Here is a 27284-nt window from a genome sequence, read left to right as displayed (position 1 = left end):
CTAATGGGCTTCGGCACATTTTCTCAGCAATCTCACGTAAGGAGCTGGACCCCTCTGGGGCTAAGTTTCCTTGTCTAAAAAGTGAAAAGAGCTCCATGTCCCTTTTCAGGCCTAAAATTCTATGACTCCAGAGTGAGATGACTGGTGATCTCTGTTCCCTGTAAGCAGATTTTATATCTGTTGGGGGGAGAATGAAGACAAGATCAATGTTCAACTTATCAAGACTGAGCTGGGGCGCCTGGGTGGCTCAGTCGGTTGAGCGTCTGACTTCAGCTCAGGTCACGATCTTGCGGTCCGTGAGTTCGAGCCCCGCGTCAGGCTCTGGGCTGATGGCCCAGAGCCTGGAGCCTGCTTCCGATTCTGTGTCTCTCTCTCTCTCTGCCCCTCCCCCGTTCATGCTCTGTCTCTCTCTGTCTCAAAAATAAATAAATGTTAAAAAAAAAAAAAAAAAAAAGACTGAGCAACTGGCTTTGGTTCAGCTGAATAAAAATTAGTTGCTATTGAGATGAGATAGTCATAAAGAAAAGCATGTCCTTTATCCACCAAAAGACTCCTTTCAGCATTCACACACCCATCGAAATCCACCATTGCCAACCAATACTACTCCTACCACTACGCCTACTACTACTAGCTAACTCTGAAAGCTGCTGTGCTGAGCCTGTCATATACATTATCTCATTTAATGACCACGGATACTTTGGGAGGTAGGTGCTGTGACCGTCTCTCCAATTTTCAGATAAGGACACAGACTCAGAAGTTAATTCGCTTGCCCAAGAGCACATAGCTAGTAAGTGGTAGAGTTGGGGTAGGAACCTGGATCTGGTTACAAGAACAGCAGTACCAGTATTCTTAAATTTGCTTAATCAACAACAGAATAAATCCGCAGTAGTGGTTGATTCCACTAAAAGAAATGGCATTTGGCCTTCAAGGCCCTTTATTACCAAGGAATGTTGACTATGCTTAGGGAACTTTCTGTGCTAGGACACCTTCTCTTTCCCAGTACAAAAAAAACAAATGATGGCTCAAGAGTAGCCATTGGGAGCATTTAACTTGGCACAGATGAGAGGAGGCAGGTAACTGTTCCTAAGGTCTGCCACTAACTAGGTATGTGATCCTCAGGAGCCACTCTGTCAGATTGGTTAGACAGTCTCTAAGGCTACTCCGGGTTCTGGATTTTATGTTCTCCTGAAGACCTTTTTATGACTTTCCAGCTGCTAAGGATTCCTCATATCCCTCTTCCCTTTGGGGGTAGGGCAGCAGAGACAGTTTGTGTGCCATTTTAAACCATTTCTCATTTTGTAAATGCATCTCTTGCAGCTCCAAGAGTCTAATGAAATGGTTTCAAAATGCCTACGTGTGATTAGGCATCCTGAAGCCAAATGTTATACCCCCCGCCCTGCTGCTGCAGATTTAAAGAGTAAATATGCAATAAAAGCTTTTCAGCATGCTGTTGGTATGACAGTGTTTAATCACTATTATAAAGTTCAACAAAGAGAAGTTCTCTCCCACTCCCTTCTTTTCCCTTGACTTTTTGAGTTGAAGACTTTGGTTAATCTACATAGTGGTGACCGTCCTCCTCATTGCCACAGTCCCAAGAGGTTAAAAAAAAAAAGTCCACTCTTTCATCTCTACCCACCACATTCCTTCTCTAAGCCTGTAATTGGATCTAAATGGAAAATAAACCCTTTGCAGGCCAAGGAAGTTGGCACTAGAGGGTGACAAGAAGGAGAACATGTTCCACCTCTAATCCGGATAATCACACTCTCCGATGCAAAGGAAAATAAAAACAAGGCTTCCTCCAAGCTGTGGCTTTGGCTTTCAGTAAGGAGGAGGGTTTCCATGCACTCTGCCTTACTTCAGACATTATCTATCAGTCAACATGTAGTAAAACCACCCCCAAATCACCTGACTTTGTAGAGGACAGTGGGAGCTCTGCCCCTTTAGCCCTAAACTCTTTTACCTCAGCTGAATTTGGGGAGGCAGTTCAGGCACACAAATGTCCGGCTGCTACAAGTTAAAAAACATTCATGTACAAAATGTACTGTCCGCGAACACTATGGTCTTAGCTGGACAGATATTCAGTGGTTCCCCGGTAGTTTATTGAGTCCTGCTGTGTATGGTATGCTGTGCTGGAACAGAGATGAACCAGAAAGGTTTGCCTTCAAGGAGTTTAGAAAGATGTGTAAAGAAATAAGAGCAGTGCGTGCGGGACTCACTACTAGGTAGAAATTAGCAGGTACCTTACCAAGATCTAAAGTGTTCTGAGAATTCCATAGACGGAGAGACGACCTGATTCTCCAAATAGTCTGGCAAATGTGATGGGACACGGTAGGTTCCAGAGATGCCCTGATTAAGTCTGACTTGGTGAACACATTCAGAAAGGTCTGCAGGACTCTTTGTGGGAGTCTGGGGCAGGACAGCTATGTAATGGTGCAGCAATAAATCAGATGCACGAACTCTGTGGCTCTAAGTATCTGGCTTGCATTTTTATTTTGAGTCGGACATGGGTTTGGGGTTTTTTGTTTGTTTGGTTTTGGTTTTTTGCCTCTCATCCTACTCCACAGGTAATGGCAGATGTCTAAGGAGGACTCTGCCCGCAAGAGTTTAAAAATGACTGCTTTGGGAGATTAACCCATAGTGTATCATTACTGATACAACTGCTGGGAGGGAGGCGAGGTCTACTATCCCCCAAACTGGAGACAAGGAAAATGAGGCACAGAAAAGTGACGTGGTCAAAACAGTATAGCTAAAAAGGGGCAGGGCCAGGGTTTCAGAGCCTAAGGCTTTCCTTACCCTGTGTTGCCTGCTGGAACCAATGCTCCATAACCCTGGGCTTTTGTTTCTCCACTGGCTTAGACTGTCTGTCTCTCTGTTCCTTTCCAGCTCACTTGCCCTCTAAGTCTCTGACCTGTGCCCTCTCCCAACTGCATCCAGGTAAGTAGCTGGTGGGTGTTGGAGCTACAGGCACAGCTGAGGGCCTCTCCTGCAGTAATTCACCCGTGACCTTCTGGGCTCTGGGCCAGCCCTTCCTGAAAGGGAAACGTGCAGACCCTGGGGACAGAAATTAGTTCCCCTGTGCTGGCACTGCTGCCATTGCCAACATCACCAACTAAAGAAACGTGTGTGTGTGTGTGTGTGTGTGTGTGTGTGTGTGTGTGTGTGTGTGAGAGAGAGAGCGAAAAACACAAAATACTAGGAGGACAGACAGCCAAAGGGGAGATTCCTTGTGAGTAAATGTTACTCTCCCCCAAGCCTTCACCTCAATTCCGGGAGGTGGAAGATGGGGTGGGAGGAGGTAGGATTTTTTTTTCCCCCTCGTTTCAGACAACAGAATTACTCTTAAAAAGAAAAAAAAAGTTTTATTTAAATTTTAATTAGCATCACTGAAGAACTAAGATTCTTTGCAAATACTTTACACAATGGCTTTTAAGAGTAAGTTTTAGGGTGTGTGCCTGTTGGCTCAAATATGTATTCCCAACTTGTTTTCTGGGAAGTCTTGGAATTTAATGAATTTCCTTCTACTTACGTCTGGGGAAGTCTCCGCGAAACCTGGGAGAGGGGCACAAGGAAAAGGTAGAATGTGGGTTAAGTACAGACAGATAGCAGCTCACCTTCTGAACTCCTGGGTTGAGGTCCTTAGCCACCTTTGCCATCTTCTGTGGTGCAGGAACAGCGCCTGGCTTCTCGGCAGAGGCGCTAGGGCGCGCAGCGGGGACAGCGCTGGCTGAATGGCCAGGTTCGCGGGCCCAGGGGGAGCTCTGCGCTCAGCCCGGCGCCGCGAGGTCCTTTAATTGGAGAGCGGGACTCCCTCTAAAACCGCGCCAGCCAATCCTCGCGAGCGCTCGCGCTCGGCCAGCCAATCGCAGCGCGCGGCTCAACCCCCTCCCTCTGGGCGGCCAGGGCCGCGCTGGGCGGCTGCTGCGGCGCGAGCGCTGTCCTGACGTCAGTGCGGCCGCGGCCCCTGCCGGTCCGGGCGGCTCTCATCAGTCCCTCGAGTGAGCGGCAGGAATCCGTCCCCACGCCCTTCTCCTTTAAAGGACAACGGGCAGAGGGTGGGGCGGGCTGCTGGGCCCCGCGATCCATTCAGGTCAGAGGGGAGAGTGATCAAACTGGTAGGCCGAGGTATTTTTAGTGAGCTGGGTCCAAAAATAAATGCTGAGCGTGTTCCCCTTCCCACCCTTTCTGCCTTGTTCTGGAGGGCGGGCGGGGGGGGGGGGGGTGGTGGTGTGTGTTGCGGGGCGAGGCGGGGGAGGCAGGTGGTATTCAGCCTCACCGACTGGGCCTGCTAACTTTCCCAAACCCGGGCAAGTCCTCCCTCCAGTGAGCAGACAAGAGGTGAGAGTCCAGCGGAGTTAAGTTTTTTTTGTTTTTGTTTTTAAATGGAGGTTTCTAAATTATATGAATGTGCCTTCCATAAGTTGTGTTAGAGTACACCCTCCCAATTCAGCGAGGAGGAGAATACAATTCTGATTTTAAATAAGCGCTGAGATGCACATTTTCTTTCTAGTTTCGTGAGTATTTAAGGTGTTCTTGTTGCCGTGATGATAATGACGGTGATTTTCACTTGCATTTGGTACATGAGGACACAGGATCAGAGAGGATAACTGGTCCAAAGTTGAACTCTTCAGCAAGGCTTTAAAATCTGAGTTAGTGAGAGTGAGCACTTACCTGGGAAGAAAGGGCATGGGATTATAGCAAGCCATAAACCAGGAAATTCTAGTTAAACTCAGAAAATTGGGTTATGGAGATCTGGACCAGCAAGCTTCCATCTGTGGATTTCTCACATCCGTGGGGCAAAGTGTCTGGCCACGTCTAGCATAACAGGTCCTGTAAGACATTATCAGCCAGGTCTTCCCTCGCAGTGCCGTGCTGTGTGCCTATAACTCCACATCTCTATTAAGCGGGTTCTACAAACCTGGGGTCCTGGGGGCATTTTCCCTGCCCGGACAGAGGACTAAACCCCAACCCCTTTTTACCCTGGGGAGAATACTGCTGTTTCGTGAGGTTTTCGGTCCTGTAACTCACTGCCAGAAATGAGTACCCGCTTCTACCAGGACTCAGGTGGGCTAACATAAACCAGGTTGCAGGGAGACTGAAAGGGTGGGGGGGGGGGGAGTGGTCTCAAAGTACTTTATGTGACTTATTTGGGAGGATGGGGGAGCTGCAGGTCACATTCTAGGGCTTCCTCTCTTATTGGAGATACTTTCCTTCTTAAAACCTCCTCCAGTTTGGTTGTTAACATAACATCATCATCCCCAGCAATCCCAAATCTTAACCAACGATCCCAAATTATGATTCCTTTTTTACATTCCTGGAAAATGCTGGCTTTCTGTTCATGATTCCCCATTTTCCTCCTTCGTGGATCTGCTGGAATTGATGTTTGTCTTGCTTGCTCCCAGCTGTAGCCCCAACACCTAGCATGTGACAGACACTTGGAACACATGTGTTGAATGAATGCAGGTTGGGTTCTGTCTTTTAATCAGCAGTGAGCAGGCAGGCAGGGCTAGGAAGAAATGGTGCAGTGCTACACCTGGTTTAGTTTGTCCAAACTTCCAAGGTGGGCTGCACAGTAAACCCGTGTATAAATAAACGGTGGCCAACAGAAGACTGGCCTGAAAGAGTTTCCATGTGAATAGCCCATTCAGTAGCAAATCCTAGGAACAAAAGTGCTGAACTGGGAAGTCATGCCAGAAGCCTTTGTATTTCAGAGTTACAGGAACAGAAGCCAGGAGAATAACAAAGACAGGCTTTATCCCTAGCAAACTGGGCAGAAGCCTTCTCAGTGAAGTCATTTCTCGCTCCTTTCCCAGCCACCCTTTTGCCCCATCTTGAGAAATTATTGTTTCATGGAATAATTCTAATTGTATTAACTTTAACACTGTGTAGCTCCAAACACATGACCCTCTTCCTCTCCATATTTTTACCCTTGGCCCCAGTGTCATTTAAGGAGGCAGATATTGTGGCTCTTGTGAGAATCAGGAGCTACTGCTTGGGGTGGCGCAGTCTCTTTTTTCTGGAAAATAACCTGTTGTGGGCAGAAAGGCACCCCCCCCCCCAGTCCCTGCTTAGTACTTATTCTGTCCCCAGCTAAAGATGCTGACTTTGACTCTTCAAACCCTTCTCTTGAGCCAAATGTTCCAGGGGACCTATAGTTCAGAGTCTTGGCTGGATAGCTGGACAGACTATTATATTTTTCGACTATTCTGGAAAAAGGAGGAAATGTGACCATTACACCTCAGCTTCACTCTAGCTCTGAGATCCTTTTGCTTCTGTTTGGAAGAAAGTGGACTGTCATTTCTAGGTAGGAACAGTGAGAGATCTGATTTTCCCAATGCTCATTGCTTTGTGGTGCTGGGGCTTATCAGAAGCTTCATTCATCCTTTAAGCAATTTGGGGGCACCTGCCTTAGCCAAGCCCTGTGCTGGGTACTGGGGACACCCCAGGTACATAAACTAATCCTTCCCTTTCAAGAATGTTTTGGTGTCATAAACATCATTGGAGCTCTCCAGCTGACGAAGTTCTTCTCTTACTTGAACTTCAAGACAATCACAGAATACTTCTAATTATTCCAAAATAATTCTAATTATTTTTCTGGGAGAAAAATGGAGATATTGGACAGTCAAGCTCTATCCAGGGTCACATAGCCAGTAAGTGGCAGAGCTAAAATTTGAACTCAGGATTTCTAACTCCAAACTGTGTCCTTTCAACTGTACTGCTTTACCTTTCAAATGAATCTTAAGGATTGATTATGGGGAAAAAGTTAAGCACTTGAAAATGGTGTTGTTGTTATTGTCATTACCAATGGGTTTGTCCCAACTGGGACTTTTCACTCTGTCTCCTGCCCTTTTCATTGTTCACTCATTCATTCATTCAACAAACATTGAACTGAGAACTACAATGGGTTAGGAGGCCCTGAGCTGAGATATGGCACACCATGAATAAGACAGAAAAGGTTCCTGCCCTCACACAGCTTCTATTGTAGTGGAAGGAGACAGGCGTTAATCAGGTGAACAGATAATTAGATAAGGCAATTGAGGATGGCAGTGATTGCCTTGGAGGAAGTACATGGAAAAGACATTCACTCGATATGTGGTCCTTTCACGTCAGATGGTCCAGGAAGGCCTGACTGAAGGGATCATGTGAGCTAAGACCTGAAGAAGGAGAATGAGTCATCTGTGAGTAGAGTCTCCATGGAAAGAACATTTCAGAAGGATGGAGTCATAAGTGAAAAGACTCTAAGGGGGGTACAGGTTTTCTGTGTCTGAGAGATCATAAGGTTGCTGTTGTTGGAGGGCAGTGAGGGACAGGGAGACTACATCAGGGGACCTGAGAGGTATTTGGTAACTGGATCACATTGGACCTTGCTATGGAGGCTAAATTCTTTTCTGGGAAGAGTGGGAAATTATAGGTCAGTGCTTTCCATGTAAGACATAATGTGTGCCAAATAAGTCATTTAAACATTTCTAGTAGCCACATTAAAAAAAGGTAAAAGGAAATGGGTGAACTATTTATAACATGTTTTAGTTAACCCAGTATATCCAGAAGGTTGTCATTTCTACCTGTGATTGATATACAGTATTACTGAGACATTTTACATTCTTTTTTTTGGTACTGTGTCTTTGAAATCTGGTGTGTGTTTTATACTTTCAGTACACCTGTGTTGAGATTAACCACACTACAAATGCTTAGTAGTCATTTGTGGGCAGTGGCTACCATATTGAACAGAGCAGTTACAGAGTTTTAAGCAAGGGCAGGGAATGACAGTATCTGATTTACTATTTAATTCACAGCAAGGATGCCCAAGAGGTACTAACAGAGACCTAGCTTGTTATCACGTGGAAAGACCAAGGGTCTGAAAACCAATAACTACATGTCTGGTCTACTCTGTTTCAACTCTACGTACACTGGGAAGGGCAAGTGATTTAGCCAAAGTCACAAAGGTAGAAAGAAGCTAAGCAAACCTTGAACCCAGACCTTTTGGCTTCATGCCAGACACTTTAGGAACTTGCCAATAATTAATGGCTCACAATGATGATGTTTTTATTGTTACATTGTAGCAGGTGTGGCTTAGTTGTTTTACTATGCAAACATGAGTGATGGCTTCTATTTGGTTATGAGTTTTTAGACCTATTGTGTTCATTAAAACACCCAGCACCCAAGAATAGGTATATATAAATAATCCATGAGTCACCTGATATATTTTGATGTGTAATAATTGATTGATATAAATAATCCCTGAACCATATGATATAGTTTAATATATTAATATTAATTGATAGAAATATACCATAAACCACTTACATGTTTTAATTTGTATCAACTTGGACCATCATTTATACCAAGTATATATGACTTGTTCACAACTTAAATATTTTGGTTTATTTCCTGCCATTCTTACAGTGACTTTAATTTTAGAATAATTATCTAATTTTTTCCAGATTTTTGGATGGATTCCTAGATCAGGAAAGGCTTTGTCTATAAGGTCAAAACATCTGGATAAAAACAAAACATGGTTTTTGGACCCAAGCATTCTCCTGCTTTGTAGCCCAACTTTGACTGGGACTGTGAAGTACCCAAGGAGAATCTATCCATTGTGAAGGAGCACTGGATCAGGAGTCCAGAGCCCTACATTTTGATCCTAGCTCTCCTAAAATGATATGGCTGGCCATCATCTCTAAGGCCACTTGTGACTCAAATGTGTTATTTACTAGGAGGCAGAGATAAATTTGCTCTGAATATCAGATACATATCCCACTTGATGGTGCAATGGAGCCCTTCCCTTTATTTGCCAGGTCAGTGAGAGAGTGTGAAGAGCCAGGATTTAGACCCAGAAAATCTCTGCATGTGTTTTAGCTCTGTCACAGGGATGGGCGCAGGCATTCGGACAATGTATTTGCCTACTTGCTGGTAAGAGAATGGAGCCCCGCTGGGTTATTTAAGCTGCTTAAAGCCCCATAGCTAGTTAGGATCCAAACCCAACTGGGATCACTCACAAGATGTCTGGCTTTACAGTAAGGGCTTAGCTTGGACTAAGACGGGGAGAATGGGCTCCTCACCTTTCAGGATTGTAATGGGTATTTTTTGTGTTTTCTTCCATATCCACTCTTTGCTCTGTACCTGGAGACTCATACGGGTCTCCACTCTCGGGCCCCTTTGCTGTCTTCCTGGAAGCAGGAGACTGGTAGGAGATCAGGGGTGTGTGTATTTAATCTCCCCTCTTCCGCCTTGTTGGCCTGGATTTTAGAGATGGTCGTGCTCTTCTACCTACAGCCACAGCTCCTGTCAGCCTGGGGACAGCTCTCTCCCGTGGCTGCTTCAGGCCTGGGCGTGGTCCCTGCTTCCTGCTGTCACTGGCCTCAGGGTGCTTCCTCTTCTCAAGTGAGTCCTTTGAACTTTGTTTTCTCCTTCTTTGAGAGTGCCTTTATTAAATTTCCTTCAGTCACCCCTTCAAGTGTGTCTAGCCAGGGCCCTGACCTGTACTGAAAGAGTGGATTTTAGAGATGATCTCATTGTAGCCTTTGCTGGGTTGTTGAGATACAGAACACCCTCTGGGTTTCTCATGTAGTCTTTTCTGCTCTTGGCATGTGAATTAGTTAAAATGATTTGGAGCTTTGCAAACGCTTAGAATAGGAAGACCAGTTGGAGGTGTTGGGAGAAACAAGACAAATTTGGGGGCCTTCCCCATGACAAGACTGCCACAGCTGCTCTAGGGTCATGAAGAGGAGGCTGCCCATGGCCATTGACAGTGGCTTTAGGTGCATAACTCCCTTGTGCCTCGGCCCTCTCCTGTGTCACAGTGGGGCTCATTGTGAGGAATGAATGTGGGTCGTATGCAAAAGTTTGGTCTACGCCTGACGGCCCTTCCAAATGTTCTGTTCCCATGCCAGGGTTCCAGCTGACATAAAGCCAGTCTTGTGTCTTTGGGGACAAGGCTTGAATGTGAGACGCTGGGGGACTTGGAGCCCTTTACTGAGGTAGACCCTCTTGAATCGCTGTAGTTTGCTGACCTGCATCAACTTTGCAGCCAAGATGCAGCAAAATGCTTCTCTTGCTGCTGGGTTTGGCAGAAAACTGTTGAGAAAAGAGTGAGGGTTTGGAACCTTAACTTACCTATCTGTAAAATGGAAACAGTGATACCAATATCCTGAGTTTGAGCCCTGATTATACTACTTACTAGTTATGTGGCCATGGGCAAATTAACTGTTCTCTTAGACTGCTTTAGCTATAAGATGGAAATGATCAGCCCTACTTCCAGAGGGTAGCACCCTGCTTTATGAGGGGGCATGTGCAAAGCACCCAACCCATTGCTTGATACAAAGTAATTAATACCCATGGTTTCCTTCCTTTCCCAAGTTTTCTGTCACTTGGAATGTCTTCAAATCCACAAATAGATTCAGAGTAACAGTTCCCTGCTATTCCTTCCTTTAGCCTCAGAGATGAAACTTGCATTAGACTGTTTCTGCAGACATTGTTTTACTTGCACATGGTGATCAGGTGCAGGCAGGGTAAACTTGTCAGCTGATGAGTGGGCATCTACCCCCCAAAAAAACAAGAGGGCCAGAACCTCCAAGTTCCCATCCCCACCCATGCGGCACCTACCCTCTGCTTGGATGCTTTCCATGTCCGAGAACACATGCTCTTACTGGGCCAATCTGGCAGTTTGGGACATCTCTCATTGTTAGAAGGTTCTGTGTTACCTTGGCTGACATCTGCCTTCCTAGAGCTGTTATCTACATGTTTTTTCTAGCCTTTGCAATGTCTTTGAAGGGCTCTCCCTTTCTTGAATAGTGACAGTTGATCTGTTAGAAAACCGTTGTCATGTGTTCATAGGTCTTCTCTCCCCCAGACTTTAGGGACTATTTTATCTGGCCCCAGTTACATTCCACCATTCCATTCCACTTTGTCAATAGCCATCCTTTCCCCTATCTTGGTAACTGTGTTGCAACCTGTGGAGGGGTAAGAGCATCAGCTTTGAAGTCAGGGGCATTTGGTTCAAATCCCTGCATGGACACCCACTGGGAACCTCAATTTACCTATCTGTAAATGGAAACAGTAATACCAATATCCTAGGACTCCCAGGCAGATTAAATGTGCTAATGTATGTACCAAGTATTCAATCTCTTGCCCAGCATGGAAAAGGTGTGGTAACTGTATAATTACTTTTTAACTAATTTCTAGGCAAGTGGTTACCATGCTTGGTTCTCTTAGAAAATATTCCTAGTGACCTTTAACATTGTCATCAGCCTGGATTTGGGAGTTTTCCCTCCCCCCACTCCCTTACACCAGGAAAAGGGCTTTAAATGAGTGTTCCATGTATTTTGTTACAATCACAGATTCTTAGGAGGATGATAGGACTGTCAAAATACTGTTCAACGGTCATTTTAAGTATGTTCATGGGAGGCAGGATTTAATTTAAAAACAGTTTGGATCTTCTGTGGCTAAACATGTACATTCTAAGAGGTCCTTCGGGATTGCAGTGGAGTGTTCAGACATCCATGGGCAGAATTCCAGAACTCTTGAAAGATGAGTGTGTCCTGTGGTTGATGAACAAGTTATGAAGACACCAAATCCCCCTGACGAAGTCCAGCAATGCCTTGCCACTGATCAGCCTTTCTGGAAAGACTAGATGAGCTCACTGAGAAGAAAACGGTGGATGGGAGATTTCAGGAAAGATTCTTAGTTATCAGAAATTAGGCATTGGAAGATCTGGGGCTTCCTGTTGATTTCCCAAGTTGTTCTCACAGCCCAAGACACATGGTTTGGCCATGATGTCATCTGACACAGATAGACACGCTGAGACCAGAAACTGTCAAACAGATTCTGGATTATGATGGAGGGTGGGAAGGATGTACAATTTAAGGGCCGTGTGAGTGTGGAATGAGTAATGTTTTTCAGTAGGGTATTACCACCCATCCTATCATTGGTGGGGGTGGGTGAATTGAACTCTGAGATATTAAAAAACAGGTGTTCTGTATCCCCCTAAAGACCTTACTTTTCCAAGTTTAAATTCTTTATTTAGTAGTATCTTTTGTCACACTAGGAAAGTATTTTCTTTTTTTTTTTTAATTTTTTAAGTTTATTTATTTGTTTTGAGAGAGACAGAGACAGTGTGAGTGGGGGATGGGCAGAGAGAGAGAAAGACACAGAATCCCAAGCAGGGTCTGTCGTATGTTCACAGGTCTTCTCCCCTGCAGACTGCCAGAGCAGAGCCTGATGCGAGGCTTGAACTCACGAAACCACGAGATCTTAAATTTATTTTTTTTAAGTTTATTTATTTTGAGAGCGGGAGAGAAAGAGTGAGCAAGCAGGGGAGGAGCAGAGAGAGAGAGAGAGAGAGAGAGAGAGAGAGAGAGAAAGAGAATCCCAGGCAGCCTCCACACTGTCAGCACAGAGCTGGATGTGGGGCTCGAACTCACAAACTGTGAGATCATGACCTGAGCCCAAACCAAGAGTCAGACACTTAACCGACTGAGCCACCCAGGTGCCCCAGGAAAGTGTTTTCACATCCTGTTGAATTTACATGACCAATGTCATTCATTCATTCATTAGTTCATTCATTTGTTCATTTGATCACTCAGTTGATCATTCAGTCATTTGGTCTGTGGTTCTATCAGTTACTCAGTCATTTCATTGGTTCATTGGTTGTTCAGTCTTTCATTCACTGAATGACTCTTGCACATCTCTTTCTGTACCAAGAGCTCCCCTGGGTGTCAGACATGCGCAGTGAAAACAGATTCACAGAATCAAGTCTCCTGGGAAAAAGAGATGCTAAACAAGCAATTGCAACAAAAGGTGATGAATGGGGAGCATTATGATAGGAAAAGCATGAACCCTGAGGCAAAAGAAGTTCAGTTTGGCTGGAGATTACAGTTTTCCATTACCTAAAACATCAGATCCCAGTGGCTTAACTTCCTGGATGTCTAAATACATAACTCCAAACACTCTTCCATTAGAAAGAATAAGAGCTAGCTTTGTGGAGCCCTTGCGATGTAGACAGCCACTGAGACAACACCTAATCTTTCCTGAGTTAGTGTCTCTACATATTCCCACTTCACAGATGAGGCAGTTGAGGCTCACAAGAGGATAAACAGCTTGTTTGTTGGTCACATAGAGTGAATTGGCAGAGCCAGGACTGGAACACCGTTCTGTCTGATTCTAGAGCTCATGGAAATAACCATGAATGTTTTCCCCCTTTGTGCCCAGGAAGTGGAAACTCTGTAACAAAAGGTGTTGAGAAGCCAGGGCAAAGAGAGCCTTTGGACCTTCCTACTCTACTCCCAAAGAACCAAGAGGTCTGCATTGAGCCTCACAGCCCATGGGAAAAAGAGCAAGAACTTGGGGTGATCAGGTCAGAGAGCATCTTGGGGTGAACTCTGTTCCTGCATCCCAGAAGGCATGAGAAAGCTTTGTGGGAAGTTATTTGTAAAAGTAGAAAGACCTTAGGCAATCCAACGCAGAAATGAATCAATCTTATGCTCGTATGTGCATTTTAAATGTAGCTAGAATAATATAAAACGGAATTAGAAAGCCTCATGTCCACAGGATGTCTTTATTTAGTGTAAAGCAATCCATTACACATGCTCTCTTTCCTTTTCAGTGATGAAAAAATAATGTGAGTCAGTCATTTTTGCAAAAATAGTCATTTCAAAAGAAAATAGTTTTCTTAGAGAACATAGCCTTCTCTCTATTTTTTCTCTCTCCTTATGTCCCCTCCTCAAACACGAACTCAATAATAAATATCTCCCATCCAGATGTTAGATCATATTGGGATAATTTGGAAATCTTTGTGCTAAATTTAGAAATGATTCATCTGCACATTGAGTGGTACCTAAGTTTGGCCACGGATGGGGATAGTTGCTTGCCCTGGTGCTGATTCAGGCTTGCCAGTGAGTGATCTGTCTTCTATCACTTGAGATATTACTGAACTGCTGTGATGACTCAGCTCGAGTCTGTACAACTGTGAATACAACAGCGAGCTCCCTCAGCAACTTCTCTTGGTGTCCCCCACGTGGTCTGAGATGATTCCAGGCTCATTGACACTAAGTTTGTGCCATGTATTCTCAGTGAAGGTATGTGTGAGTCATGTTTCCTTGTGTCTCCCTGTCAGTCCTGTTTGGTATTCCGCAGTTGCCACAGGTGTAGTCCATACATCATCCCCTTATTCTTAAGTACCTTAATTATCTTTGAAGAATTTCCTTCCTAGACCCAAGAACCGTGAGCCTCAGAATCCATGTAATCTGCCTCTCTTCTGTATTACTACAATAGTATTACTTCTTCTTGACACTAATTAGTAGTATTCTACCAGTGCAATCCAGCCTTTACCATCAGCAGCACCCCTACCATCATTTCTCCTAGTAAGCAATATTTTGGAATACTTAGAATGTTAGAAACAATGGTTGGGTTCCTAATATGCTTTATCTGAATTAATCCTCATACCAGTCGCATGTAACAGGTGCTATTTCGATCCTGATTTTGCTTAGGAGTTAAAAACAAGGTTCAAATATGCAAAGTAACTCACTTGCAGTCTCACCATTATTAATTGGCAGAGGAATTATCTAAACCCAACTTATCTGACACTATGCTTTTAACTAAGACCTCCGTATTTTCTAACTTGGTGATCTTTTCCACCATCTCATATCATCATCCTATCGCTTCTGTGCGGTTAACTTTGTAATACTGGCTGCCTGATACTTGCTATACTCACATGATCAAGACTGCAGGAACAGACAGGTAATGTTCAGCATGCACTGATATTTGGATCAGTCTGCATCATCTATTAAAGTAAATCCCCTGAAGGAAAACAGAAATTCTGCATTAGTATGGACTCAGAAGGATGACATTCAAACTCCCAGTCTCCCCTCTCTGGCAGACACTTATCAATCTCCAGGCAAGAGAGCCGTTTTTTTAAGTAGTTATTCCTCTTTGATACAGGACTTCTTTTCCCTACTGTCCTATAATTTTGTTTTCTCTAGTGATGACCTCAGTTCTTTCTAGGAACAGTCTCATGGCATCTGTAACGTTTTGCTCAAACTTTATTTCTCCTGGTTGAACAACTCTAACCTGTGCTCAGGAAGCCCTGGTGGTGTATATGGAAATTGGAAATTAACCCATCATTTCTAATGTCAAGGGGACTCTAGTGAGTGATGACTGCCAGCAGGGAAGAGTGGCTCCTATCCTGAAAACCCATCTGGTCCTGGTCCTCCCTTTCAGGTCCATTCCTTTCAGGCCAGGCTTAGGTTCCATGGACCCCAGAATTCTCTTCGTCAATGGCCCCAGTCTCATTTGTAGAACAGAGTGGGCCTCTGCCCTAGCACCATTCTCCTCCAAGGATGAATCTTGTCACACTTTACCCCTAGGCCCAGGAGGAAACCAAGAGGTGGTTGCTTATGGGATGTGGATGGAGTTTGAGTGTCTTCACTTATTTAAGCAAGACCCCTTGGGGTGTGGGGCAGAGCTAGGAGCAGAAAGAGAAGGTGGTGACAGGCCAGAAACCAGAGGGAAGTCCAAGAGCTTGGAACTCAAACTCAGCCTTCTAGGTTGTTTTGAAGAATTGTCGGGTAGGAGGATAGAATATATTTTTATTTAGCAGTATGTTAGCTTGATTTATAACTTGTGTATATTTAGACATACACCCCATGGGCCTCTACTTATACCGTTTTTCCTTATGTCCCACAAGTGTTAGGGGTAGGTAGGCCTGTTAGCTACCACTAGGGCAATCAGTCGTCCCAGTGTATCTGAGACTAAGGGGTTTCCTGGGATTCAGGATTTAAAGTGCTAGTGGAGAAAGACCTGGGAAAACTGGAAGGAAATGAGTTGATCAGGGGCACCTGGGTGGCTCAGTCGGTTGAGCGTACAACTTCGGTTCAGGTCATGATCTTGGAGTTTGTGAGTTCAAGCCCTGCATCGGGCTCTGTGCTGACAGCTCAGAGCCTGGAGCCTGCTTTGTATTTTGTGTTTCCTCCTCTCTCTGCCCCTCCCATGCTCATGCTCTGTCTCTGTCTCTCAATAATAAATAAACATTAAAAAAATTTTTTTAAAAAGAAAATGAGTTGGTCAATCTAGACTACCTACTACCTATAATGTAGTGACCACTATTGATTTATATAACTGTATGGAACTCAGACGACTTCTTTCTGGGGCAGGAAGAACTTCTGTTTACATTTTCATCATAATAGCATGCAAGAAATTCCACTTAATGATAGACCTTCTCTCAGAATCAGGAGATAATTAAAGGTCATTTAACCACTGGCGGGCATGCTGTCTCCAGGGCAGGATGCAGCCATTAGCAGTGGCCTTTGTAAAATTGCCACTAAAATCAACAGTGAACATTCATTGACCACTAGAAGAAACATCATCGAAATTGTTGCTGGAAGTCAAAATAGCTTTGTGTACCCTGGACTGTCTTATTTCTTCAAGAATGAGGAGAGTGGGGATGGTTCCGTGTGATATTATTCCTATCGATGCCCAGTTCCACCTTGGCTACAACCATCTAAGGCACCTCCTTTCTAAGGAGCCTCCGGTGCCTAAGAGGTGTGGGTATTTTGAAGTGTTTGGCAACTGAAAAAAGAGTAGGTGAAGCATCTTTAGCCAAATAATTTCTAGGAAAAATTGAGAGGTAGATGAAGTTCATTTCTGCCCATGCTGCTGTTTCCACTTTCCCCATCATCTTGTTACCTGAGTTTTTAGGAATAAGACATTCACTCATTGATTTATGCATTCATTCATCCAGCAAATGAGGCCCAGAGTGGTAACACTGCAGGCAAAAGAAACAGCAAGACCAAAGGCTCTGTGGCAGGGACGTACTTACTTTAAGATCTAAAAGCAGACCAGAGGAATGGGCTGGAAAATGAGGAAAGTGGAGCAGGAGAAGGTCTCAGTTGGATTGGGGCCAGGTCACATGAGACCTTAGGGGCCACAGTACAGACTTTGGATTTCATCAAGTGCAATGGAAAGACAGTGTGGTAGTCCGATTGATCCCCAGAGATAGGCACACCCTAGTCCTGGAACTGTCCCCATTATCTGATATGACAAAAACAGACTTTACAGATGTGGTTAAATTCAGGATCTTGAGATGGGGAGATTATCCTGGACTATCCACGTGGTCCTGGGTGCCATCATATGCACTTCCTTCTTTTTTTTTTTTTTTTAATGTTTATTTATTTTTGACAGAGAGAGACAGAGCATGAGCGGGATAGGGGCAGAGAGAAAGGGGGAGATGCAGAATCCGAAGCAGGCTCCAGGCTCTGAGCTGTCAGCACAGAGCCCAACACGGGGCTTGAACTCACAGACAGGGAGATCATGACCTGAGCTGAAATTGGATGCTCAACTGACTGAGCCACCCAGGCGCCCCCATCACATGTATTTCTATAAAGATGGAGGCAGTGAGAAAGTGGACAGACAGAAGAGGACAATGCATTTTGACCATGGAGACAGAGATTGGAGTGATGTGGCCACAAGCCAAGGAAGGCAGATAGCCTCCACAAGCTGCAAGAGGCAAAGAACAGATTGTCCTCTAGAGTCTCCAGGGCATGGCCCTGCCAACATGCTGATTTCAACCCAGTGATACAGATTTTGGACTTCTGGTCTCCAGAACTGTGAGATAATAAATTTTATTGTTTTAAGCCACCATGTTTGTGGTAATTTGTTACAGAAGCTGAAGAAAACTGATACAGGCAGGTTTTGGCTTTAGGCTGGGATGTGACATGATGTGATTTCCCTCCTTCAGTGACTGCCTTGAGAGTTGTGTGGAACAGAGATCAGAGGGGACAGAAGCAGAAATAGACCATGTGGGAAGGTCTTGTCAGGTTTTTGCAGGTGAGACCCAGTGCCACTGTGGAGGTGGAGAGAAGTGGAACCCTAGAGATTTTCTTTGGAGGTAGAATGACAGAACTTGCTCACAGATTGCCATCAGGAAAGCAGGCTTTGAAAAGTCATCAGCAATTTACTCTGAATGTAAAGATGCCTTTTCCTCCAAGGAAAACTTATAATTTTAAAAAGAAGCACAGGGATAAACCCAGCGGCGGGATTTTAGGCTCTGTCATACCGCACATATGGAGAAAGGTGTTTAGTGGGTTGTGGGCTGGTGGAGTTTCCCTGCAATCCAGTCTGTGATGCTGCTTCACTAACCATCTTCTCTGTTCACGAACTGTCATAAATCCTTTTTTACAAGTAGATGGACTGCAAATCAACTAATGATATTTTCCATGCTAGCTCAAAGGGAAATTTCTGTGTCAGGGAGGCATTTGAGAGATGAGGCTTCAATGCCTTATGACATTTCACAGGTTTCCTGTGTTTGTTCCCAAACTTCAGCCTGTATCTGATTCACCTGGGGAGCTTATATGTCAGGCAGATTTGAGAAATGTAGCTCCAGAGATTCTGATCCTAGGTCAGGGCATGTCTAGGACAGCACCTCTCAGACTTTAAAGATTCTGATTCAGCAGGCCTGGGTGGAGCCTGAGAATCTGCATCCCTGATGAGCTCCCGGGTATGCCCACACGGCTGGTCTCTGGACCACACTCGGGATAACGAGATTCACAGAGATCATTTTCAGAGCTTTACGCCCCCATGTACCATGGAGGAGCCTGACTCTGGTTCGGATGTGATACCACACGTGTTAGAAACAAAGGTAGCCCAGACGCACTGCCAAGCCTTTCTGTGCGATGGCCCAGCTGTCATCTTGGTGCAGCAGATTCTTTTCCTCTCTAAACCAGTGACACTCCGCATTCTCTCCTGCTGAGCTCACAAACGCCTCCTTGCCAAACCCAACAGGGGCCGGCTTCCCAGACTGAGTTACGAGGCTGAGGTTTGCCAGGCTCGCCCCTTCCGGGAATGCCGTGGGCCAGACGGCTTCCTCAATGCAGCGGTGTCTGTCTTGCTCGGGGCCCATTGAGGGTTGGCATGCCACAATCAGCGTGTGTTTCCAACACACAGTCCTGGCCACGCTTTTCCTCCACATCAAATCCTGCCCTGGCCCTGGTCAAGCTCCCTGGCCTACCCACAAAGCTCCACTTCTATCTCTAGCTTTTGCAATCTACAACCCACCCATATAGAACCACCCTGAGTGCCCTGTTTCATAGGCTTGATTTCTCTTCTCTCCAGGCTCTGAGTCACTGTTTAAGTCAAACCATCCTCATAGGTGGCGAAGGAAACACACGGTAAAGAGAAAGAGGAGCAGAATTGGGGCATAAAGAGAGACAGTGCAAGCCAGTGGTTAAGAGCACAGGCTTTCGTACAAATCCCAGTTTGGTCACACCTCTGCTGTGTGACCTTGAGCAAGTCTCTGGGCCTCAGTTTTCCCATCTATAATGGGATAAATAGAACCTTTCCCATAGGACTGTTGAAAGGGCTTAATGAGTTAATATATTTAAAAGGCTTAATTTTGTGACAGGCCCATAATCAGAGTGGAGATTAGCAATTCAGATTAGCCACTGCTATTTGTCACTCTCTTGTTTTTTAACCTTCTCTTCTTTCCCCCTTCTCTCCTTGCTCTTCCTCTCAGGGTCTTGAGGCCTTCACACAGGAATAGTTCTTGGCCTTCTCTCTATGAAATTCCACAGGGGTGGGAAGTATCGATTGTAGTTCAGAAACTGTTTTTGGTAAGTGACCAATAGGAATGGTTTAGGACTCTCCACTTAGCTACATTATCAGTGGTACTTTAAAAGGAAATGAATGGAAATGTTCATTATTCCAGCCATTAGTCCAAACTTGGAGCAAACAGGAATCTCTAGTTCCAAACATTTCCTCTGTAAAGCTTTGTTTACCTTAGAGACCAATATCAACACAGTTAGGTTTCAATATCAGCGACATGGGAAGGATTGAAGTCAGGGGCATCAGAAGCCTTTTATAAAGTTGGTGTCCAGGGCCACAGTTAACAGCTTTCTTTCCAGGCTAGAAGTAGGGGGACATTTCAGGGTTTCTCCATCAGACTGAGTAATCAGGAGCTGACATTAGATTCCAGATGAGATTATCACTAGAATCATGGGGGAGACTCTTTGAATCTGTGCAGATAAGGCCCAAAGATGAGCATTTGCCAAGGCCCAGCCATCACCACCGCCAGCCAGATGAGAGACTGCATTTGTCCAGGGGTCTCAAAGGAAAAGAAGTAGAGGCTTTGACTGGGGTTCATTCATGCACATAAATCAACAGATGTTTCCCAAGTATGTGCCAGCCACCGTTGTCGATGCCAGTGGTGCAGCACAGTAAAGGAAGCACACAGAAATCCTTGCCTTTATGGAGCCCCCATGCCACTTAGGGTACATCTTTATCTCATGAAATATCTACATGCCTTACCCTGAATTCAGAGACCTAAAGGATCACAGATCCTGGGATTTGACAGAGTCAGACACCTTGAAGATCACCTAGTCTGTTGTTTCATTATCTTTCCTAGGGTGATGTGTTTCTTTGAGAATACTGTAGAAGCTGTGAACCCACCCTTGAGTTAGGCCAACTTCTGCCTCTAGTTTCAGAGGGTTTCTGTTGTATCCTTCCTATCTCCCCAGCCTCAAGTTTCCGATCTGGTTCTCCCACCTTCAGAACATTCCTCAGCATCCTTGCTAAGAGAAGCTTACCACAAGGTGTGGGTTTATTTCTTTTTCAAAGAGATGATGGGCTTATTACCTCTCCAGGCAGCCGATTCCATCCAAGTAGTGGATAGAGGCAGCCCTACAGACTCTACCAATTTCCTTTTCCACCCTGTTCCCTGCCTCTAAGTCCCGAGACTGGGATCTGGCACAAATATGTCTGGCACCCAATTCACTGGTGTTCTGTTTTTTTCTTGGAGGTGCAGAGAGAAGTGCCTACTTCTACCACCCTCCTAGGTTTGGGGGCTATTATGGGTTTAGCTACTATCCTTTTCCCTGAAAGGGAAAGACTCCAGTAACATTTCTTCTCGCAGTCTCTCTATAAAGATACTGGCCTAAGACAGGCCTTCTTAATCTCCTCCACCCTCTGTTTACCTTCTTATCTGAAAATATGACTGGATTTGCAGAATAGCCAAAGGAAACAGAGACATGTTTTTAAGACTGGCGACTTGCTTTTTGAGCCTGCCAGTATTTATAAGGCTTAAATGACTTCTCTGTTCCTTGTGTTGTGTGGGAGGAAAAAGAAAACTCTTACCTTCAGTGGGGTGAGAGAGCAATGTCAACAACATACCCCCACCCCCACCTCTGTTGAAAGCCAGTTTTTCTTTTAAAGCAAAGTCCTGGCCATGTGAAATCCTTCAAGAAGACAGGGCCAGGGACCGAACTATGAGAGGTCCTTCTGAAGGGAAGGTAATACAAGCCTGTCACACCACTCTGAAGAGGTTACTCTCCAGAGAACGTTGGCTGAAGCTTTTGAAAGTAACTGGGTCTTGTTATGACCCAGAGCTATGTGATCTTTAAAAGCAAGATGCCCAAGAGAATGGAGAGATTGAATTGATTCACAAAATCAGTGGAGCCATGAGGCAGAGGGAGCTGGAGTGAAGTTTGGTTTTCTTTAGCTCACTTCAAGCTGTTCTCAAGCCACTTGTACACTCAACCACTACCACCAGCCAGGACTGGATGTTCCGGTGCAGGTGCCCAGGCGCTGGGCCATACGTTCTAAATCCTCCCAGCAACCCTGCCAAGAAGGAATCCCTGTTGTCACCCTTGGTCCTCAGCTTCAAAGAACTACATGGATAGTGACTCTGGGTTCATGACACACGCTCAGAATCCCATGTTTTAATAATGCCATGAAAACTCACGACCCTGGACTTAGAACTAAAGCTCAGGCATTGACATGGACTCATATCTACCCATAGGGCTCCCTCTCCCATCTCATCCCTGCCACCCCAACAGAGGCAATCTTTGTCCTGAACCCCATTTCCACTACACTCTGGCTTTCCTCTTTATACTTGTATTGCATCTATATGCATCCATAAAGATGTATGTGTATATTTCATTTTAGTTGTTTTAACTTTATACAAAAGGCTGCCATACTTGACACAATTTCAGTGTAATAAATATCTTGCTGAGATCCATCCATATTGTGCACTTCTGTGTACCTCATCCATGGTGATGGTTCTAGAAGATTACACTGTGGGAATATCCCAGTTTATTCATTCACTCTTCTACTCATGAGGTTTTGGGTGGTTGCCAGACTTTTGCTCTTGTTAACAGTGTGGCCTTTGAACTTTCTTATGTGTCTCACTTCTTCCAAATGGTTGCACTAATTTTCGCTCTGAATGGCAATGTATAAGAAAGCCTTTGTATTATATCCAATCCAATGTTTGGAATTGTCAGATTTAAAATTTTTTTCCAAGCCAATACATTTAAAAAAAACTTTGTCTCCCATTGTGGCTTTGATTTGCATTTCCTTGATCACTAATGATATTGAACATCAGTTCACATATCTTTCTTTGGCACTATGTTCCCTCTTTTGTGAATTGTTTGTTTCTTGGCCTACTTTTCTATTGCATTGGCTGTATTTTACTTAATAATTTCTGTTTTTTTCTTATGTTCTTGTTACTAATCCAAATAGAAGAATTAACATCTTATTTTATCAGTGGAGAAACTGAGTGTCCTAGAGAGTCAGTGACTTGCTTAAGATCACACAGCTATTGGGGCGCCTGGGTGGCGCAGTCGGTTGAGTGTCCGACTTCAGCCAGGTCACGATCTCGCGGTCCGTGAGTTCGAGCCCCGCGTCAGGCTCTGGGCTGATGGCTCGGAGCCTGGAGCCTGTTTCCGATTCTGTGTCTCCCTCTCTCTCTGCCCCTCCCCCGTTCATGCTCTGTCTCTCTCTGTCCCAAAAATAAATAAAAAACGTTGAAAAAAAATTAAAAAAAAAAAAAAGATCACACAGCTATTCACGGAGGACCAGTTTGACCTGGTGTATACTGAAGGTACCAGGGCTACACAGTCTTCTTACTGCCAAGTTTGTGGACCTGTGGAATGTGAGGTCTGGTTCTAGCCCCTGCTACACCACCAGTAGGATGGAGGGCATTGAATTAATCTCTCTGTCTCTGGGCTTCACTTTCTTCATCTGTAAAGGGACAGCTTTTCTTTGAGCAAAGCTCTGTGGACCTATCTCCATATTTTTTGATTCTCACTGACTTTCAGAACCAGTGTGGCTGATGTACTGGAAAAGGGAATGTCCCCCCACCAGCTCTTATCACCTTGTGCAGTTGTTGTATGCTTGCTCTTGGAGAACTGTGTCTCACTGGCAGCTCCAAGGATTTTGCTTCCTTTGGGGATTGGGAGCCCTGGAGTGAACAAGGATAGTACTGACATCTTTTTTACTTTTACTTGATTATCATTTGCCATCTCTGTTTCCAGGAAGCCATTGATTAAACATAGCAAAAGGGAAAAGTGTCACGAAAGCTTTCTATTATCTGGTCCATCCAACAAATATTTATTAAACACCTACAACACACTGGGCATACTGGGCAGATAGTGTACTTAGGTGTCAGACAGGCTTGAGTTTAATGTCTTTTACTAGTTGTGGGAACTTTGACCAAGTTTTTCCATGTTTTGGCTTGTTTCCATATTTTGGCCATAGTGAATAATGCTGTTATGAACACTAGTGAGTACTTTTTTTCTTTTAATTTTTTTTTTACATTTGTTCATTCTTGAGAGACAGAGAGTCAGAGCACAAGCGGGGGAGGGGCAGAGAGAGAGGGAGACACAGAATCTGAAGCAGGCTCCAGGCTCCGAGCTGTCAGCACAGAGCCCGATGCGGGGTTCGAACTCACAAACCGCGAGACCATGACCTGAGCCGAAGTCAGACGCTTAACCCACTGAGCCACCCAGGCGCCCCATGAATACTTACTTCTAACAGGAATATTGAGAGGGTAAAATATGCCCTGGCCCATGATAAAGACTCAATAAATAGTTGTGGTGATGAAAGTGGATCCTATTAAGGGGAAGAAATGCCAGTGAGAAAGTGCCAGAAGTCTGCCTGAGAGACAGTCAGCAGAATTAGTGGAGTCCATTTAACTGTGTGCAGACTGCGGAGAAATGCCTCTTTACTCAGAACTTTTTGTTTAGGGCCAGACACTGGAGATGGAGACTAACAGTAGTCGTGGTACACATTTACACCGCACACACCATGTGCTAGCCCCTGTTCTGAGCACTTTATATTAAGTCATTTAATGTTCACAAGAACCTGATAAGATAGGTAACCAGTGTGAGTCCCATTTTATAGATGAGGACAGGGAGGTGCAAAGAGTTTAATTTAACTTGTCCCAAGTCGCAGACTAGTAAATATTTGAGCCAGGCTTGGAATCCAGGCAGAGTGGACCCACAGTACCACTGCAGAATGAATGAAGGTGAATCCCTGTTTTTGGAGAGTTCATGTTTTGTGACAGACATTTTATCACAGTGCAATCAACAGTGTCTGAATGGATTCATGAGTGTTCATGATGTTTACTTCCAGGGAGAGACACTGGATTGAGGGAGAATTTATCTCCCTTTGTATCTCATTCCCTATTGTTAGGATTTTTTTCTTTTTGACATTGAACATCCCTTAATTTGGTAATAAAAAAATCACCATACAGGCAGATACAAAACAAGGATTTGGTAGAAGTGACTGCAGAGATGTGGGCTGGCATCATGGGAACCCAGAGGAGGTGGCTGTTTACTTTAGAGGAGGGGGTGATGGAGAGTTTTGCAGGATGGGTAGGAGTGTGCTTGGAGGAAATGAGCAGAGAGATTATTCCAGGAAGAAGGACCACTTGGGTAGAAGCAGGTATGGTTGCCCTCAAAATAAGAAAAATGTTCGCCCAGGGTATGGGACTTAGGAGGCACATGGCTAATATTAGATTTCCTGTCCAGTGCCCTAGGATATAGGGAGTGGCCATTTGTGCTTCTTTCTTGGATTCTGCTCATTAATATTATATCAGTTAGGTTGTCTTGGTAGCCATGTTTGAAGAACCAAACTGTGGTTTCTTAATGCACCAATCTGGCCACACAGGGAAAGCTGAGGTTACATCTGTTCCTTTGGCAAAAGAAGGTCAAATAGTCAGGAGTCAGTGTCCCCACCCATCTCACAACTTTTCTGTGAGGCAGGGTCTCCATCGCAGTCTCCACTGCCACCATGCCCTCCTGCAGCTGTAGACACATATAGGAGCAGAGGGCTGACCTTCCCGGTAACTCCCCCAGAAGCTTCAGATTCCTCTTGAGTGGCCCAGGCTGAGCTGTGAGCAGGTCCTGAACCAATCCCTGTGGCCAAGGCAACAGAGCATGCCCACTGGTGAGACCAGAGTTATGTACATCAGGTGTCTTTGAGGCTGGGGAGTAGAGTCCCCTCCCAAACCCCAGAACAGAAGTAGGAGATGGTAGTTCCCCTCCAGGAACATTAGGATGCTGCTCCCAGGAGAAAGAATGGATGCTAAGCAGGCAAAACCAAACAGAAAAAGCAGGTATTTTGAAATAAAAAATGGTTTATTAGGATATGAGCTCAGGTAGGGAGCCCCTGATGTGTCCACATGGAAACTCCTCCTGTGTCTCTCCAAACTCATGAAGAATTAGGATTAATGAGTGGAAAACTATCATAGACCTGTTTCTTTCTGTTTCTTCTCGTTTATCTCTCTTATCTCCATTTTTGGATGTTTTCAGGCTGGGGAAATTTGACCCTTCAGAATATATTTTTAATATTGTTTCTCATCCAAGAAGTAACTTACTTTTATAGACACTCATTCAGATCATTGTTTTCATTCCTGGTGTTTCCAAAGGTGAGCTCCAAAGGCGGGGTCAGGGCAGTTGTATGAGGGGGTAGAGTTCATTACCAAAGTATTTTTGAAGTTTCAAGCTTGCCATGAATACAGATGTAAGCAAGGGCATATGTCTCAAAAAGGATGTACTCTGAGAAATCTAGTTTCTTTAGGGAGCTCTTTTTCTGCTTGGTGACAACTTCTCAGCTGACATGATTGGGCCATCATGCATACACATCCACGACCTAAAGAATGGGCACCTGATCAGAGATTTAGACTCTGGAATCAGGCTTCTGTTCAAGTCCTGGCTTTACCACTTATTAGCTGTGTGATCTTAGGCAAGTTCCTTAACTCCTCTGAGCTTTACTTTTACATCTGTAAAATCAGGATAACGTTAGCACTGAGAAGACCAGATGATGCAATGTGAGTAAACTTAGCCCAGGGAGAGAACAGACCTAGTCTTTATTCTCTGGAAGTTAATAATAAAGTGACAATTAATAAAATGAACAAGCTCCTATAGTGTGTTACAGCAAGAATGCAGATTTGCTTTCTAAGTCTGGATTTCAACCCTGGTTGTCTACGTAACAACGATGTGGACTTGACTCCCTGAGTTTTATTATTCTTATCTGCAAAATGGGGATAAGGAGACCACCTTGCTGAGTTAGTGGGTGAATTAAGGTGATTTATGTAAACCACTTGGCCCAATGTCTGGCATAAAGCAAGTACTCAGGCGGCAGCACTGGCTTCCACCTCCCTTTCTGTCCGGGAAGCTGTGGCCAGCCCACATCCCTGCCTTGGGGAGGGGTGCCTGATATTTCTATAGTGCAAGCCCGCCGAATTCACTGGGGTTGAGAAGAGAGGCTGTTTCACAACATATCTCAGACACTGTCACTGAGTGCTGAAAACTGCCAGCTCCCCACCGCTGGCTGCCAGAAATCACTTTTTAAATCATTGCCCCATTTGACAGGATTTGACATGTAGAACCAATGCTTCTGCCATGCCTGTGGTGAGTGTCATCTGCCACATGGGGAAGCTGCATGCCGATCACCAGGGCAACCTCAGGTTTCCCGGCACAGCCAGGGCTGCACCATGGCAGCTGGCACCTTACAAAAGCTGCCTCTCTCAGTGTCTAAGTTCCCAGGCAGCTCTGAGGGCAAAGCCTGGATGGCATCTCCCTGCTGTGACCCCACCTAGGAGAGCACTCCAGGGATAATAAATTGCAGTATGAGAGCCCGGGTGGGAGTACTTGGCTTCCAGAGTGAATAATTCACTCAATACAAATAGTCCCCAGCCGCCTCCCACTGAGAGGATGCTGCATCTCAGACTGGCCCTGTCTCCTCTCAGCCTTGCTAAGTGAGAGGCAGGGGACAGGGCAGTGAGATCAGAAGCAGGCATGAGTGAAGATAGGTTTGCCTAGAGCTGAGACTTGCAGGTTTCCTGTGGGGGCCTCGGGAGTGGGAGGTGATGAGGATACAACATGACATTTATTAAAAAAAAAAAAATTTTAATGTTTATTTTTGAGAGAGAGAGCGTGCGCAGAGGAAAGGTGGAGAGAGAGGGAGACACAAAATCCAAAGCAGGCTCCAGGCTCCGAGCTGTCAGCACAGAGCCCGATGCA

At 44.9% G+C, this 27284-nt stretch overlaps 1 protein-coding gene and 1 long non-coding RNA gene across 3 annotated transcripts in view; one reads left to right on the top strand and one right to left on the bottom strand.

Moving 5' to 3' along the window:
- Positions 1-3776, bottom strand: part of LMCD1 (LIM and cysteine rich domains 1) — a 57948-nt gene extending 54172 nt beyond the window's left edge. The window contains exon 1 of the mRNA XM_019428299.2: positions 3612-3776. Coding sequence (XP_019283844.1) covers positions 3612-3653 — 42 coding nt within the window. The 5' untranslated portion in view covers positions 3654-3776. The remainder of the gene's footprint in view (positions 1-3611) is intronic.
- An 83-nt stretch (positions 3777-3859) lies between these two features.
- Positions 3860-27284, top strand: part of LOC109254410 (uncharacterized) — a 71017-nt gene continuing 47592 nt past the window's right edge. Inside the window, exon 1 of one of the 2 annotated variants that reach the window (XR_008420691.1) lies at positions 3860-4087. This is a non-coding gene — a long non-coding RNA (uncharacterized LOC109254410). Of the gene's footprint in view, positions 4088-4244; positions 4336-27284 lie in introns of those variants that run through there. The other variant, XR_002074789.2, reaches the window with a different exon arrangement.

The sequence above is a fragment of the Panthera pardus genome, unplaced genomic scaffold (assembly GCF_024362965.1).
Source record: "Panthera pardus isolate Hobbes unplaced genomic scaffold, ASM2436296v1 HiC_scaffold_8, whole genome shotgun sequence".
Lineage (NCBI taxonomy): Eukaryota > Metazoa > Chordata > Mammalia > Carnivora > Felidae > Panthera > Panthera pardus.
The sequence above is the reverse complement of the archived record's forward strand: the minus strand, read 5'-3'. Positions and strand labels throughout refer to the sequence as shown.